The sequence below is a fragment of the Vulpes lagopus genome, chromosome 3 (assembly GCF_018345385.1).
Source record: "Vulpes lagopus strain Blue_001 chromosome 3, ASM1834538v1, whole genome shotgun sequence".
In the NCBI taxonomy this organism is placed as follows: Eukaryota; Metazoa; Chordata; class Mammalia; order Carnivora; family Canidae; genus Vulpes; species Vulpes lagopus.
The window spans coordinates 29,631,862-29,647,245 of NC_054826.1; the positions used below are offsets into that span (position 1 = coordinate 29,631,862).

The following is a 15,384-nucleotide window of genomic DNA, read 5'->3' on the forward strand; positions in this document are numbered from 1 at the left end:
GACAAATAGTCATGGATCGTAAAAACTATGGGAAGTGAATGAATGAGTGGGTAACTGGAAGCTCGGGACCCGAGAGAAGTGCAGATTAACACGTTCAGAGATGAGTAAAACCCTATCGCGGCCGTCACAGCGAACAAGGAGGGCAAATCCCTGCGGTGAGCAAATCTGCAGGGTTTAAGAGGGAGTCATTCATCTCGAGGCCGGGAGGCGGGACCGGCGGGACCACGCCCTCCCCCGCCAATGGGAAGCCTTGTTACTCGCCAAGCCTCCGCCCCTTTCGGCCGCCGGGGCGGGGCCGGCCGCTCCAGGAGCTAAGACTACATTTCCCGGCGCGCCGCGCGGCGCGGGAGAAAGAGGAGCCGGAAGTGGGGCGCGCGAGGTCCAAGGGCACGAGGGAAGTGGCGGGCGGGGACCGAGGGGGGCGTGCAGGTGAGCGGACAGGCCGAGTTTCGCCGGCATGGCCGAGGCCAGGAAGCGCCGGGAGCTCCTTCCCCTCATCTACCAGCACTTACTGCAGGCGGGCTATGTGCGCGCGGCGCGGGAAGTGAAGGAGCAGAGCGGCCAGGTAAGCGTGCGCGGGCCGTGTGCTCGGGCCGCGTGCAGGGAGGGCTGGAGAGCGGCTGCCTGCGCCCCCTGCCCTGGCGGCCTGGCGGCGCCCAGCGCCCGACCCCGCGGCGCCCCGGGGGGCGGCCGGGGGTACTGAAGGAGCCGCAGCCTCTGCCCCCCTGTGGCTCCCTGTCCTGGGCCTCAGTTTCCCCAGCCCTGCAGTGGGCGGGCCGGGGTGTGAGATCCGACGCGCAGGGCTTTGTAATTCCCGCGCCCCTTACCTCCACCCCCTTCCTGGTAGTGGCGGTTTAAAGTTTCCCAAGTCCCGGCCACGTGGCTCAGCTCGGCCCCGGACGGCGGGGGGGCTGGAGGGTCGCCGATTGCGACCGCACCCCAGGGAAGGGGGAGGAGGCGAAAGGGAGCGCCAAGAGGAGGGGCCAGTGGCCCCTAATGGAGCTGAAGCCCAGGCCCTCATCCCTCCCGTACCGAGGTAGACAGCTCTGGGATGCGAGCTTGTGGTGGAGTCATTGCCTACTTCATTTTTTTCCCGCAGCTGTCTCTGGCGCTCAGGGTGCTGGTGATAGAAGGCTGAGCAGGTCCCCCAGCCCTCCCAGGGTCTACAGTCTTGAATCTAGTAGGGGAGGTGGGCACAGATCAAAGAATCACAAAGGTAACTGTACACTTAACACGTTAGGTGCCAAAAATGAGGAGCATAGGGTGATAAGACAGGGATGGCAAATTGCCCAGGTCAGGGATACCCAGCATTGCTTTCCTGGGGATGTGGATGCTGATTTGAGACCTAAGAGAAGGGAAGTGGATATTCCGGGCAGAAGTGCAAATGCCCTGAGGTCGGAGGCAACTTGTTGCATTTGTAGTGGCCTCTGGAAAGTCCATTGTGGCTGAAGTGTGGAGTACAGGGTGACAGAGCAGGTGGGTAGCTGGCTGGAGCCCTACTGTAGTTAGTTGGGTCTTCATCTGAGGAGTAGTGGTAAGCCACTGGAGGGTTTTAAGCTGGCAAAGTGGATATTGACCTGATTAGTCATCCCTTTGGCTGTGGTGTGGGGTCTGGTCCTGATGCGTGGCTCCCAGAATCTCCCTAAAGGGTGATGGGCCCTAAAACGTTATTATCCAAGCTTTTCTCCACCCTCTCGACCTTGATTGCTTTCTTACTCCATTTAGATCACTTAACAGGTAAGTGGGGCAAGAGATAGTACCCATCTTGGGGCATTTGTCTAGGCGAAAGTATCCTGTATCCTGTCCTCATGGAACTTGTACTGTAGCAGGAGTAAATGAACAAATATTAAAAAAAAAAAAAGAAGAAGAAGAAGAAGAAGAAAGTTAATGATAGAGTGTGTCAGGTGATCTTAGGTGTTAGCTATAAAAATAAGGCAGGCAAGGAGGATAAAGAATATCAGGGTTCAGTTATAAATAAGAGGATGGGGAAGCCCCATTGACGGCCTGACATTTCACCTGAACTTTCACCTCTGAGAAGGCAGAGACCACCTGAAGGAATTGAGGGAGCGAGCCATGTAGTTAGCAGGAGAGCATTCCAGACAGAAAGAGTAGCAAGCCCTGATGGGGTGGGTGGCCTGACACATTTGAAGGACAGTGAGGAGGCAGGTGTGTCTGGGGCAGAGCAGAGTGAAATTGGCGATTGGAATCTGTATTATCAGCTCATGTGCAGCCCGCTGGCTAGAATATCTCGTTCAGGCCTGATAGCTTCCTACTAGGCGGGTGCTCCTCTTCTCCCCGTATTATAAAGGAGCCTGAAGTTTGAAGAGGTGAAGAGATCAGCCCAGCCAGTTAACAGAGGAACTCTACCTGACTCCATATGCACCCTCTTGGCCATTCTGCCCAGATCTCAGATTCTCAGATGCTGCCCTCACCTCACACTGCTTGCTCAACCTCCCTGGGGCACTCGACACCCTGAGTTCTTGACATTTACAGAGTGGGTCATCTGGCCTCGGCTCCACCGGGCTGGATTCCACCTGGTTCCCTCTGCTTCTACCAAGAAACTGGCACCATTTGGTTCTAGTCTCTTCCCAGTGGATGAATGGATTGTGGTCGTGTCTCCTGGGTGCCTTGGATGTCTGGGCTGTGGTTTGTACGACCCTGGGAAGATCGCCCCATCTGGCCTGTAAAAGACCTGAGAGGTCAGGGGTGAGAAGAGCCCTGTCTTGTGGCCTCTAAGTGTGGAGAGCACCAGGGAAGTTGGGGGCTGCTGGATAAATGCTAGCCTGGAACATTCGAACTCCAGTCTCCCAGAGGTCCCTCTCCCTAACATGTTATCTTAAAAGGTTTTATCTGGAAGTACTTACCCTCCTTGTCTCTGGAAGGTTTGAGTGGTACTAACATGGCCAAGCAGACCTATTTCTCAGATCAAAAAGCCTCCCATGAGGTCATGGAGAGTTGGGCCCAAGGAGGACCTGTATTGTCCTAGAGGGTTAATTGCTGCTTTCTTTTTGCTTCTCCACAGAAAAGTTTCCTGGCTCAGCCTGTGACCCTTATGGACATCTATACTCACTGGCAACAGTAAGTCTGGCGGGTCTGAAAGAGTAGAATAGGGACACCCCAAACCATCAGCTTGAAATAAGCTAGGATGCTAATCTGGTCTACAATCTGGCTGCATAGCCCACTGTGGACACTAGTATCGCTTCTGAGAAGCCAGGTCACAGGTATGGGTGTCTGATAGTGAGAGAGGTGTGATCAGTGCTAGTAAGGACCCCAGCTTTTCAGTGGCTTATTAATCATTCAGTCACCAAACATCTGTTGAGTACCTACCCAGTAAGTGCCAGGTCCTATTTTAAGTATGGAGATACTGTCCTGAGTGAGACAGACATGGTTCCTTCTCTCCTGGATCTGACATTGGAGTCAGGGAAGTAGGCATGCATCAAAGATTGAAACAAATAAATGTAAAGTTAAAATGGTAGTGAAGATTATGAAAAAGGACCCAGTGACAAATCCCATAAACAAGTTAGCCAAGCCTCATTTGGGCTTTAGGGGGAGGTTTGGGGGTTTAGGGGAGGTTTCCCTGTGGTGACCTTTGATTTAAGGGCTGCAGAGAATGGGGGAGTGAACGAGGCTCTCGGTCTGGAGATGAAGGTGGAGCAGACCTGGCAGGGGAAATTGCTGATATAGAGACCTGTAGCTGCAGCCACAGGATAGAGGAGGTTGGACGGTTGGCAGGGCCCATCCCAGGCAAGGCCTCATCATCCATGGTGAGAAGTTATGTCTTTGCCCCAAAACCAGTGGGAGCCATGAAAGGGTGAAGTAGAGACGGGTGAGATCACTCTGCAGGATGGCGTGGCTGGTTGCGGCTGTGAACACCATCATCCAGGCAAGAGCTGATGGGGCTTGAGACAGGAATAACAGGGGTAGAGAGTCAGACAGTGGATTCCAGGAATATTAGGGGACGAGACCAGGAGCTGTGGATGGTCTGGAGGGGCAGTCTGGTTGACTCCTGGTGCCTGGCTTGTGCACCTGCATGGAATGTGGGCCTGAGCATGGAGCAGGAAGCCAACCCAATTTAGAGGGAAAGATGGAGGGAAAGGGGGGAATGTTGAGTGTGAAATGTCTGTGAAACATGCAGAAACAAGGAAAGGGGGGATAATCCAAGGACCTGTCAACAGAGGAATGGTTTGAGACGGAGGGAGGGGATAATCATTCTCTCTGTGAATTGGCCTGACCAAGGGAATGGAGGGGGGGAATTCCAGGGGAATGGAGTGAAGGACTTGCTGTCATGTCCCATGAGGAATGATTAGAAAATCCTGAATTGTCCAGGATTGACAAGAAGACAGGCAAAGGGACAGGTGATGTGTCTGTGCGTCTCTGAGGACAAAGGGAGTGGGGTATTCTCCGGGGCTCTGAGAGACTGAAGTGGGACCCAGAGGTACCGCTTTAGGGAGATGGGTTGCAGCTTCTGAATAGAAGCTATCCAAGAAGGAGGTAGGCTACGGTTCCCTGTCCTCAGTTGTGTAAGTAAAGGCAAGAATGGTGTGCAAGAGATCCCAGCTTCCGGGGGAGCTAAGGTCTGTGAGGGCCCTGTCAGCAATCAGTTCTTGCTGTCCTCTGCTGCTAAGAGCACAGTACATGCCCGCACTCCCTCTCCCTCACCCTCTTCAGCGTGCCCAGGTGTCTGGATCTTATAGCACTTCCTTCCCTAGAGAACCACTCCAGTGAGTCCTTCCTTGTCACTGGTCCTTTCTGTGGATGAGGGGGGACTGAATGGAATGAGGACCTCACACACCCACTAGAGGCAGCCTAGCCTAATGGTTCCCAACAAAGTTCAAACCCAGGGGCTAGCTGTATGACTTTGGGCAAACTTGGCTTCCTTGTATCTATGTCTTCATCTGTAAGATAAAGATAGTAATAGTAAATAAGGTGCTAAACCTGACCATTGGAGGCATCCTCCCTACCGCGATGCCGCCCCCCAAAATTTATTGAGCAGCAGCTACTGTGAGCCAGAATTGTTCTTGATATACCTGGAACTAACCAGAGAAAAATCCCTGCCCTTGTGAAACTTACATTCTGTTGGGAGGAGAGGGGCAGGATGAATTGATGTGTAACAAATGAAACCTAGTTTTCAGAGGAGTCTCAACAAAGTAGCCTTCCTGGGAATGAGGGATCCACATTCCAAACTGTCATGGCAGAGTGTATCTATCCCAGCTGGGGAACATGGGGCAGAGACAGTGACACCACCTCAGGGTGGGAGGGTGAGGTCAAAGGAATGGTACTTGCTCAACCAGCTGAGTGCTTCTCCTGCCCATGCCCCCAAACTTACTCTGACCCTGAGCACAAGTCACTTAGTTGATAGTTTCTTGAGATGTCTGCTACAGGCTGAAGATACATAGTAAGCCAACAGAGGTTCCTGCCAGCACCACTCCCCTCCTCTGCTAGGTTTGACCACGTGGTGGGGGAGTCAGGCAGGAAGTAAGTAAAATAACCAGAGAGAGAAAAGTGCTCTGCAGAAAATGAAACAGGATGGCAGGGCAGAGAATGTTGGGGGGCAGGGGAAGGGCCTTTGAGGAGGCTGTATTGGTGCTGAGGCCTGAAGCACCAAAGGACCTAAGGAGAGTCTTCCAGAAAGAGGGCACTACAGGTGCTGCAAGTTCTGGAGAAGGGAGAGCCTGGGTGGCTCTTATGAGCAGCCTACAGGTGCTGGCACATTCCCACTCAGTGATTGTTAGCCACTGTCATTATATAATATTATCAACCCTTCTTGATTATTTTGAAGACTAATAGTCATAAAAATAGTTTATGAAATGGGTGAAGATGCAGAATACAAGTATATTACACCGTGTTTTCAAATTCTGTATGCAAACTTCCTTTGAGGGAGGAGGTGGGTGTCTTTCTTTTTAAATCTCCTGGAGGTGCCCTTGCCACCTGGTTGGTATAGCCAGTCACCCTCGTCCTGCAGAACCTCAGAGGTTGGCCAGAAGCGGAAGGCAGAGGAGGATGCAGCGCTGCTGGCTAAGAAGACCCGAGTGTCAGACCCCATTAGCAGCTCAGAGAGCTCAGAAGAGGAGGAGGAGGAGGAGACAGAAGCTGAAGCCACCAAAACCAGTAAGAGTCCTGCATGCTGGGGGAGGCTTTCTTGGTGTGGGGGGCAGTGCTCAGCCCAGGGCCCTGCAGCTCTGGGGAGCAGGCTTTCAGATATTGGATTGTTCCAGGGGGAGAGTCCACCTCCAGCTTCTCCTCCAGTGAGCCCTGGGAGGACCAGGAGCTTTCAGAGAGAAGATTGGAAGCGTCTCACATACCTTTTGCAGTATTTAGTTGAGCCCTTTCTTGTGCCAAACATTGTGTCCTAGGTAATGGAATTCTGGTGGCAAACAAGAACAGAGCTGGGCCCTTACAGTCTAATTTGGGGTACAATAGCTATGTTGTTATAAGCCCCTGGATGCTTCTGATAAAGATGGAAAGAGGCCCACATTTGTAGAAGATCTGCTAGAAGGATCTCAGAGGACAGCTAGCAGGCACCTCTTCTGTGTGGCCTCTGGGCTGCTGGAAGAGGGGCTGCTCTTCCTGTTGTTTTGGAGTTAACACAGGCAAGGTGTTCCCAGGGGCTCTGGTTTCAGAGCTTTGGCAGGGGTGACCCCGTGAGGCCTCTGCAGCCCCTTCTCCCCAATTCCTCAAGACAGTTTGTGCTTCAACCAACATAGTTGTAACTCCACAGTGGAATTGTCCTTTTTCTCTGCAAGGTTACTGGGCTTTACTTACAAAGAAGGTAATTTCTTGGTTTTTAAACGTATTTTCTGATTGTGAAAGAAATACAGGATTCATCATAGGCTATTCATTAGAGGGTATATGAAAATTACTGGTTAAAAAGGCAGGAAAAAATTACCCATATTCTTGCCACCTACGATTTGGCAAATTATTCTTCCATTTATTTTTCCTGGGCATTTTTTTTTCTGGACATGTTTTTTAAAAAATTCAAAATCATATTGAACATATATCTTCTATCTTAATCTTTTATTTATTTATTTATTTTTAATTTTATTTTTTTATTGGAGTTGAATTTGCCAACATATATAACACCCAGTGCTCATCCTGCCAAGTGCCCCCCTCAGTGCCCATCACCCAGTCACCCCAATCCCCCACCCAGCTTCCTTTCCACTACCCCTTGTTTGTTTCCCAGAGTTAGGTGTCTCTCATGTTTTGTCACCCTCACTGATATTTTCACTCATTTTCTCTCCTTTCCCCTTTATTCCCGTTTACTAATTTTTATATTCCCCAAATGAATGAGACCATATAATGTTTGTCCTTCTCCGATTGACTTATTCACTCAGCATAATACCCTCCAGTTCCATCCACATCAAAGCAAATGGTGGGTATTCGTCATTTCTAATGGCTGAGTAATATTCCATTGTATACATAGACCACAGCTTCTTTATCCATTCATCTTTCAAGGACACTGAGGCTCCTTCCACAGTTTGGCTATTGTGGACATTGCTGCTGTAAACATCGGGGTGCAGGTGTCCCAGCATTTCACTGCATCTGTATCTTTGGGGTAAATCCCCAGCAGTGCAATTGCTGGGTCGTAGGGCAGGTCTATTTTTAACTCTTTGAGGAACCTCCACAGTTTTCCAGAATAGCTATACCAGTTCACATTCCCACCAACAGTGCAAGAGGGTTCCCCTTTCTGCACATCTTCTCCAACATTTGTTGTTTCCTGTCTTGTTTATTTTCCCCATTCTCACTGGTGTGAGGTGGTATCTCATTGTGGTTTTGATTTGTATTTCCCTGATGGCCAGTGATGCAGAGCATTTTCTCATGTGCTTGTTGGCTGTGTCTGTGTCTTCCTCTGTGAAATTTCTGTTCGTGTCTTTTGCCCATTTCAGGATTGGATTGTTTGTTTCTTTGCCGTTGAGTTAAATAAGTTCTTTATAGATCTTGGAAACTAGCCCTTTATCTGATAGGTCATTTGCAATATCTTCTCCCATTCTGTAGGTTGTCTTTTAGTTTTGTTGACTGTTTCTTTTGCTGTGCAGAAGCTTTTTATCCTGAGTAAGTCCCAATAATTTATTTTTGCTTTTGTTTCTCTTGCCTTTATGGATGTATCTTGCAAGAAGTTGCTGTGGCCAAGTTCTAAAAGGGTGTTGCCTGTGTTCTCCTCTAGGATTCTGATGGATTTTTGTCTAACAGATCTTTCATCCATTTTGAGTTTATCTTTGTGTATGGTGAAAGAGAGTGGTCTAGTTTCATTCTTCTGCATGTGGATGTCCAGTTTTCCCAGCACCGTTTATTGAAGATACTGTCTTTTTTCCAGTGGATAGTCTTTCCTGCTTTGTCAAATATTAGTTGACCATAGAGTTGAAGGTCCATTTATGGGTTCTCTATTCTGTTCCATTGATCTGTGTGTCTGTTTTTGTGCCAGTACCACACTGTCTTGATGACCACAGCTTTGTAGAACAACCTGAAATCTGGCATTGTGATGCCCCCAGCTCTGGTTTTCTTTTTTAATATTCCCCTGGCTATTCGGGGTCTTTTCTGATGCTTTCTTAATCTTTTAAAATTATAAATGCAAAACAAGTTCACTTTGAACCAATACGAAAGCATGTGGGAAAAAAATGAGAGGTTTTCTCTCCTACTATCCTGGTTCCCTTTCCCCCGCCCCTTTAATATATCCTGGCAGGTAGCTTTGAAACCTCCCTTTGCATCTCTGCTGACAGCCATGCATATGTGCGCAAGCCCCTATCTAGGCACTATGTAACATAAAGCTTGGCCAATTTTATACTGACCGACGTTTGACGCTAATGAATTTGTATTTAATGAATTTTATTTAGTGATATTTAATGAATTTTCCCTGTGCTAATGGGATCAGGATTATTCTTTTTAAGAGTCCCTGTTGAGAGAAGCATGAGGAAATATTTGTGGGCAGCGTGATACAATGGCTGGCATTTTCTTCAGAGTCCTCCTTGATGAGGAAGGGTGCCAGAGAGGCTGCTCAACATCACATTGGCCACAAGTTGGTAATGGCTGGGGCTGTATGGTTCACTGTACTTCTCTCTACTTACAAATGTGTCTAAAATTAAAGAGAGAAGGAGATGGAATTAAATGCCCAGAGGAGAGTTAGACCATGCAGTTCATCTCCTCAGTGTCCTCTCTGGTTCACAGCACACCCTAGAAATATTGCCTGGTCTGAGGTCTGGGGAGACAGTACCTCCTGATGTAAGAGCACCAGGAATCTAGGTCTCAACATCTAACTAGTTCCCAGGAACTAGTTCCTAGGAAAGGTTTAGCTGCCTTTCCACTAGAAACTGTTGACATCCTGAGCAGCTTTCTCTGTGGTCTTGGGGCTGGCTGGCCTGCCACTGTCCCTGTCCTGCTAGGTGGCCCTTGGGCTGTGGTGTGGTGGCCCGCCCGAAGTCGTGCCATGCCATCGAGTGGTATGCAGCCCAATTGTGAGCCGGCCCTTTTTTCTCGTGGCGTCTCAGGACTCCATGGGGGATATGGACCCGTGGCTGTTGTGTTGCCCAGCTCTCGCTCCTTCTGGATGTGGCTGCTGTCTCCATCACTCCCACTCCCACCTCCAACCCCCCCGCCCCCAGCTCTTTTCCGTGAGTCTGGGCTCAGCCTCCCGTCCTCATGCTAGGACCAGGCAGCCATTCCAGTTGCACTGTTAGGTGAGCTGAGACCTGTTGGCTGTTCTTAAATGAGAAAAAGCTCATCTGCCTCATCCCATGGATGTTCCTATCTTGCAGCCCCAAGACTAGCGTCTACCAACTCCTCGGTTCCAGGACCGGTTTTGCCATCAAGCACAAAAGAAAAAGGCGTGGTGAGTAGGACCAGCTCTCGCCTATGGGAGTGAATTGCCCTATAGGGGGACAGTCCCTTGCGTCAGAGAAGGATACGGTTGTGGGTAATTGCCCAACATGGATTCAGGTGTTAGCCTTTATCACCAGTTGTGTGATCCTAGAGTGTCTCTTTACTTCTCTGGGCCTGTTTCCTTTTCCATAAGATGGGGACACTGCCCACTGCTCTGGACCCCTGGACACAATATGCATCTGTAATAGCTCCCTTCCATCCCCCCACTCCCGTCATCTCTGCATTGCCTGTTCAGCCAACAACTTGTTACTGATCCAGTTATTTTCCAAGCACTGTGGGAGGAAGTGGGGGCACCACAGCACTAAGACACCTGTGGTTCTGAAAGCTCAAAGATCATTTTCTAGACTGAAACCACTTAGAGAGTGGAATATCATTTGCTGGTAGTCCATAAAGCACTGTTACAGACACAAAAAGGACGTGTCCCTGAGCTGCCTGGCACGCTAGCAACCATGAGAAGTAGTGATAGGAACCACAGCAGACTGCTGGTTACCGCTTAACAAGCGACTGCTGTGTCCCAGGAACTGTAATTAGGCTTTCTCCCTGCCTCTGTGAGGGCAGGTACCACTGTCAGCCCCATCTTAAAGATGAAGAAGCAGACCGAGGGAGGTAATTTGCCCCAGCTCTGCACGGCTGGGAAGAGGTGTATGCTCATTGCTAAGCAGGCCGTACCCAGTGTGTCTGTCACTCCTGTTCTTTGTAGGCAAAGACCAACAAAGCCAGCAAGATGGTCAACTCCACACCACATCCGGCCTCTGGCAAGGCAGTGGCCCACATTCTGTCTGGGAGATCACCCAGGAAGTCTGCAGGGCCCTCGGCAAATACCATCCTGGTCTCGGAAACTGAGGAAGAGGGCAGTGTCCCGGCACTTGGAACCACAGCCAAGCCTGGTGAGCAGCCCTGACCTCTAGACACCAAGCCCCCTGAGTTTGGGCTGGGGAGGCAAGCCTTGGACACTGCTTTATCCAGCTCTGGGACATTCTGGAATTCAGAAGTCTGTCTCCATGGCAGTAAAAGCCCCATGCCTTGATAAGGGAGGGGTCTGCTGCAGGGACATGTCAGGCTTTGCCAGGGGAATTGGAGCAGCCTGGATGATGATGGATCATTTTCTAGTTTATTGTGCACAGGTGGGTACAGGCCCACTAGGGCGGCTGAGACGAAACTGAGAGGCCTGGGTTTGCCTCAGTTTCTCATGTCAAACAGGCGTTTGCCCTGCCTGCCTCAGTGTGATGATGGAGGAAGATCTCTGAGCCATCCGATGCTGGCTTGTGTGTGCTAGACCTATTATAACCCTTCCCAGGGCCACAGAGACTTGTGTGGGAACACAGGGATACGAGTGGCATGCGCCTCAGCTGTGGGGCTTCAGGAAAGGTGGAGCTGAAACGCTGCGTGGGAGAGGCAAGCACACAACACCTGCCTCTCATTTGCTGGCGTGGCGGAGTGCTGGCAAGGGGAGTCTGAAGGATAGGTGCTCAGTCCTCTCCCTCTTCCTCCCTTAGGAATGGCATCAGCCAACCAGGCCGACAGCTCCAGCGAGACCTCCAGCTCCAGTGATGAGACCGATGTGGAGGTAATTGCCACCATCTTCAGGAGTTGCCCTCTGCAAACCTTTAACCCTCCCAGACGCCTGGCCAGGGCTTTGCACGCCAGCGTGGCCAAATCAATTCAGCAAGTGTTTCAGGGGCACGGGGAGCTGGAAAGGCTGAGGCCTGCAGAGCAGAGCCAGATGCTGCTCGTGGCACCTCGGGCGTGAAAAAGGTCTAAGGTTGGTGGGGAGAGACACCATCGTGTCTGTGAGACAAGGGAAGGCTTTCTGGGAGAGGCAGCACTGGGAGGCCTTGGTGCACAGAGGACTCACCAGGAAGGGGTCTGAGGGAATAGTGTTTAAGTGGGAGGAGCTACACAAGCCAAGGCCCAGATGCAGGAGGGTGGCCATCCTGCCGTGTGGTCAGGGTGAGTTGGGTGAGGGGTTCTGGGCCTGCTGGTCAATGCCAGGCCTAGGCATATGGTCAGAGATGGTCAGATGTTGGGCTGGGGCCTCCTCTCTTCCCCGAACTGTGGCCAGGGAGTCCTCTCTTAATGTGTGCCCAGGCCTTGGGAGTGTAGTGGCAGGCGGGAGTGCGTGTTTCCCGCGGCCACGGGGATATGGAGGGGTCCCACAGGAGTTTGCCTGCAGTGCAGAGGAGATCACAGGCAGAGGCCATGTTCTGCTGTTGGACCGTAACGACCACCAGGAGGCACTGGGTTTTATTCTAGCGTCTGTGAGAAGCCATTTCAAGGTTTTAGGGAGGCAAGAGGGCCTGATCTGTGTTTGAGAAAGATGGCTGATCGTGGCCAGGGTTGGACGACAGGGCAGAAAGAAGGTATAGTAAGACTATTGATGCAGCTGGTGGCAGGTGCCAGGCCTCCTGCTAGAAATAGAAAGGTGTGTGGAGGGAGGGCCAGGAGGATTCAGGGGTGGCTTTATATGGTGCCCAGAGTACTTCTCCCTTGCCTCCTGTTTCACCTAGTAACTGAAGGTGGAGACCTTACTCCTTTCTACCCCAGGCCACTCCCCACATTTCACCCCATCAGGATACAGCCATGAGGGCGCCCCGGGTGCCCATCCCTCCTAGCCCTGCCAAGGGAAAGGGGGCCACTCCTGGCCCTGGAAAGCCAGCAGTCAAACACACAGCCTTGGCGGGTCAGGGGCCAGCACAGAGCCCTAACAGCAGTGAGGAGTTTGTGATTGGGGAGATGGCTGCCCCAGGAACGCAGGGTCAGGCGAAATCTGATGAAGGTAAGGGTAGGGCACTGCCTGTCCTGGAAATGTCAGAATTTTAGAAGTCTAAGAAAGAGCCCATAAAGGAAAGGAATGTGCCAAGAAGGCTCTTGGTTAAGACTGGAATTCAAATCCTGGCCTCTCGGTCCTTGGGATGATCGTCCCAATCAGATACTGTTGTTGAAGGGGCGGACGGGGTGAGGCTCCCAGTTGAGAGAGACTGGACTCTCTGTACTAGGTGGCTGAGGAGCATAGTTTTCGAGGGTTGTGTCCCCAAGGCTACACAGATGTGGGTTCTAGTCATGACTTTTCCCTTAATGCTGGTCTTGAGTGGCTTAACCTCCCTGAGCCTCTTGTCCTTTTCTAGAAAAGGAGTATAAAGACAGCATCTGCCTCAGGGAGTTGATTGAGAATCGGATGACACTAGGAAAGGACTTTGTAAACCATGAAGCCTCTCCTGCCCCTCAGAATCAAAGATCATTCATTTTTCCCTAATTGCACTTTCTGGTTCCAGGTGAAACCTTCAGTAAAACCACCCCAGGTCAAAGCCTCACCAGCCCCTGCCAAGGACTCTGTAGGGAGAGGGGCAGGCCCAACCCCTGGGAAGGCAGGGGATGTGACACCCCAAGGCAGAGGGGGTGCCCTGACCCCAGCCAGCAAGGCCAAGAAGCCAGAAGAAGACTCAGAGAGCAGTGAGGAGGAGTCTGAGAGTGAGGATGGGGCCCCCGCGGAACCACCCCACCAGGTGAGGCCTGGGGCCGGGCTACCCCTTGGTGTCCCCGGGACTCCCCTGGCCCCTGGGGGCCAGCCAGATGGCTACGTGGTGAGCATCTCCTCTGCCAGATACAGACTCACCTTGGGGTTTGGGAAGTGGGAGCTGGGGGCGTGAGTTAAACAGCACTGGCAGCTGGGTTTGCCTCAGCCAGCCGTGGAAATTATCCTAGACGGGCTGCTTTTCACAGGGTGATCCTGCACCCTACCCTGTCAGTAACTCCCATGGACCTCAGTTTCCCTGTCTTATGAATAGGATGTGACCAGCTGATCTTATAGTGAAGGGACTTCAGTTTTAATTGCCTGGTCCTCTGGCTTCTCAGGCCAACTCATGCCTTGTTAGCTAACAGGAATCCTGTTCATTTCCATCTGCTGGGATGCCCTCCCCTGGGCAGGTGGCCAGGGCTCTGGGCACATATGAAGGGAAAGCAGGGGGTTGGGAGGCTATTGGGGTGGGAGAGCCAGGAGGAGGAAGCATCAGACCTCTGTGGGGAAAGGCCCCACAGTCCTGAGCTGGCCAGGGGAGACGGGGGGGGGGGGGGGGGGGGGGGGGGGCCTGCTGCATCCTGGCCCAGGCCGGGTGGCAAGGGGGAGGTATAATAAATATGGTTTGTTTTGCTGGGTGTTAAAGAGGAAGGTCAAATGGCGTGGGCTGTAGAAATGGCGATTAAAATCAAGTGCTCAGGGAAGGCCTTACAGAGACATCAAGGACCTGAAAGGGGGTGGGGGGTGGGGGGGCATGTGCTACATGGACATTTGGATGAAAGTCATTCTGGTAGGGAGCACAGCAAGTGCCAAGGCCCTGATGTGGGGGGGTGTCCCACAGGATACAGCAGTGGGCCAAGCTAGACCGGGTGCCTGTGCTCACAGAGCTATCCTGCTGACGAGGAAGGCCAGCCCGGGGAGGTTCTGACCCCTGCCTATGGGTGACTTGGGGAGGAGCACAGGGGCATCAGGGAGCACTACCAAATGAACTGGTGTCTGTCTCAGACCCAGAGGAGGAGGCAGTGGTAGCCAAGTGAGATGGGCAGGGCTGCGAAGGCCCCTGGAGTGAGAGGGTGAAGCTGATAGGCCAGGCCTGAGCACCAGTCAAGTCAGAGAGTGAGGGGAGAACCAGGGGCATCTTGTGGGCCCCAACAAGGCCTTGGCTTTGTCCTAAAGTCACCACCAGAGGGTGAGGAGAAGAGGAACAAACCACCCTTTATCTTTACTAGGTGAAGGCCTCAGAGAAAATTGTCCAGGCCAAAGCTGCCTCGGGTCCTGTCAAGGGGACCCCTGGGAAAGGGGCCACTCCAGCTCCCCCTGGGAAGGCAGGGCCTTTGGCTGCCCAGGCCAAGACTGGGAAGCCAAAGGAGGACTCAGATAGCAGTGAGGAGGACTCCGACAGCGAGGAGGAGCCACCAGCTGCCAAGACGCCACTTCAGGTGAGGCCTGGGGAGGGAGAGTGCATGCAGCCCGGGCCCCTCCCCAGAAGGCCTTCTGAGACCTGTTCTGCCCCCTGCACGAGCCCTGGACATGCTCAAAGCTCTGCCCTTTCTCACCCGTGGTACGTGTGGCATCCTTTGCCCTCTCTGGATTCTTGTGTCTCCTCATGTCCACCTTCTGGGCTCCCTTCCCTGATTCCATTTATCTCCTTCCAGGTGAAGCCTTCAGGGAAGACACCCCAGATCAAAGCTGCCTCAGCTTCTGCCAAGGAGTCCCCTAGGAAAGGGGTCCCTCCAGTGCCCCCCAGCAAGGTAGGGCCTGCAGCCGGCCAGGCTAAGAAGGGGGCGGGGGAGGAAGACCCGGACAGTAGCACCGAGGAGTCTGACAGCGAGGAGGAGGCACCAACAGCTGTACCCCCAACCAGGAGCCCTGTTCAGGTGAGGCTGCAGGTGCCCCTGCTCAGAGGACCCATCTGTTGGCTTGTCCTCCCCCTCCACACCTGGGCCCCATGCCCTGCATTTGCCTCCCTCATTTCCTGTCTCCCCTCGCAAACAGTCCCC

General features: G+C 52.3%; 1 protein-coding gene across 5 annotated transcripts in view; it reads left to right on the forward strand.

Annotated features, from left to right (window-relative positions):
* Positions 1–380: 380 nt before the first annotated feature.
* The window catches only part of TCOF1 (treacle ribosome biogenesis factor 1), a 37,555-nt gene continuing 22,551 nt past the window's right edge, over positions 381–15,384 (forward strand). For 4 of the 5 annotated variants that reach the window (XM_041750457.1, XM_041750458.1, XM_041750459.1 and 1 more), the window contains exons 1-9: positions 381–565; positions 3,023–3,078; positions 5,963–6,108; positions 9,747–9,820; positions 10,571–10,757; positions 11,367–11,437; positions 13,143–13,373; positions 14,614–14,823; positions 15,040–15,261. In XM_041750457.1, coding sequence (XP_041606391.1) covers positions 458–565; positions 3,023–3,078; positions 5,963–6,108; positions 9,747–9,820; positions 10,571–10,757; positions 11,367–11,437; positions 13,143–13,373; positions 14,614–14,823; positions 15,040–15,261 — 1,305 coding nt within the window. In that variant the 5' untranslated portion in view covers positions 381–457. The remainder of the gene's footprint in view (positions 566–3,022; positions 3,079–5,962; positions 6,109–9,746; positions 9,821–10,570; positions 10,758–11,366; positions 11,438–13,142; positions 13,374–14,613; positions 14,824–15,039; positions 15,262–15,384) is intronic. The other variant, XM_041750460.1, reaches the window with a different exon arrangement.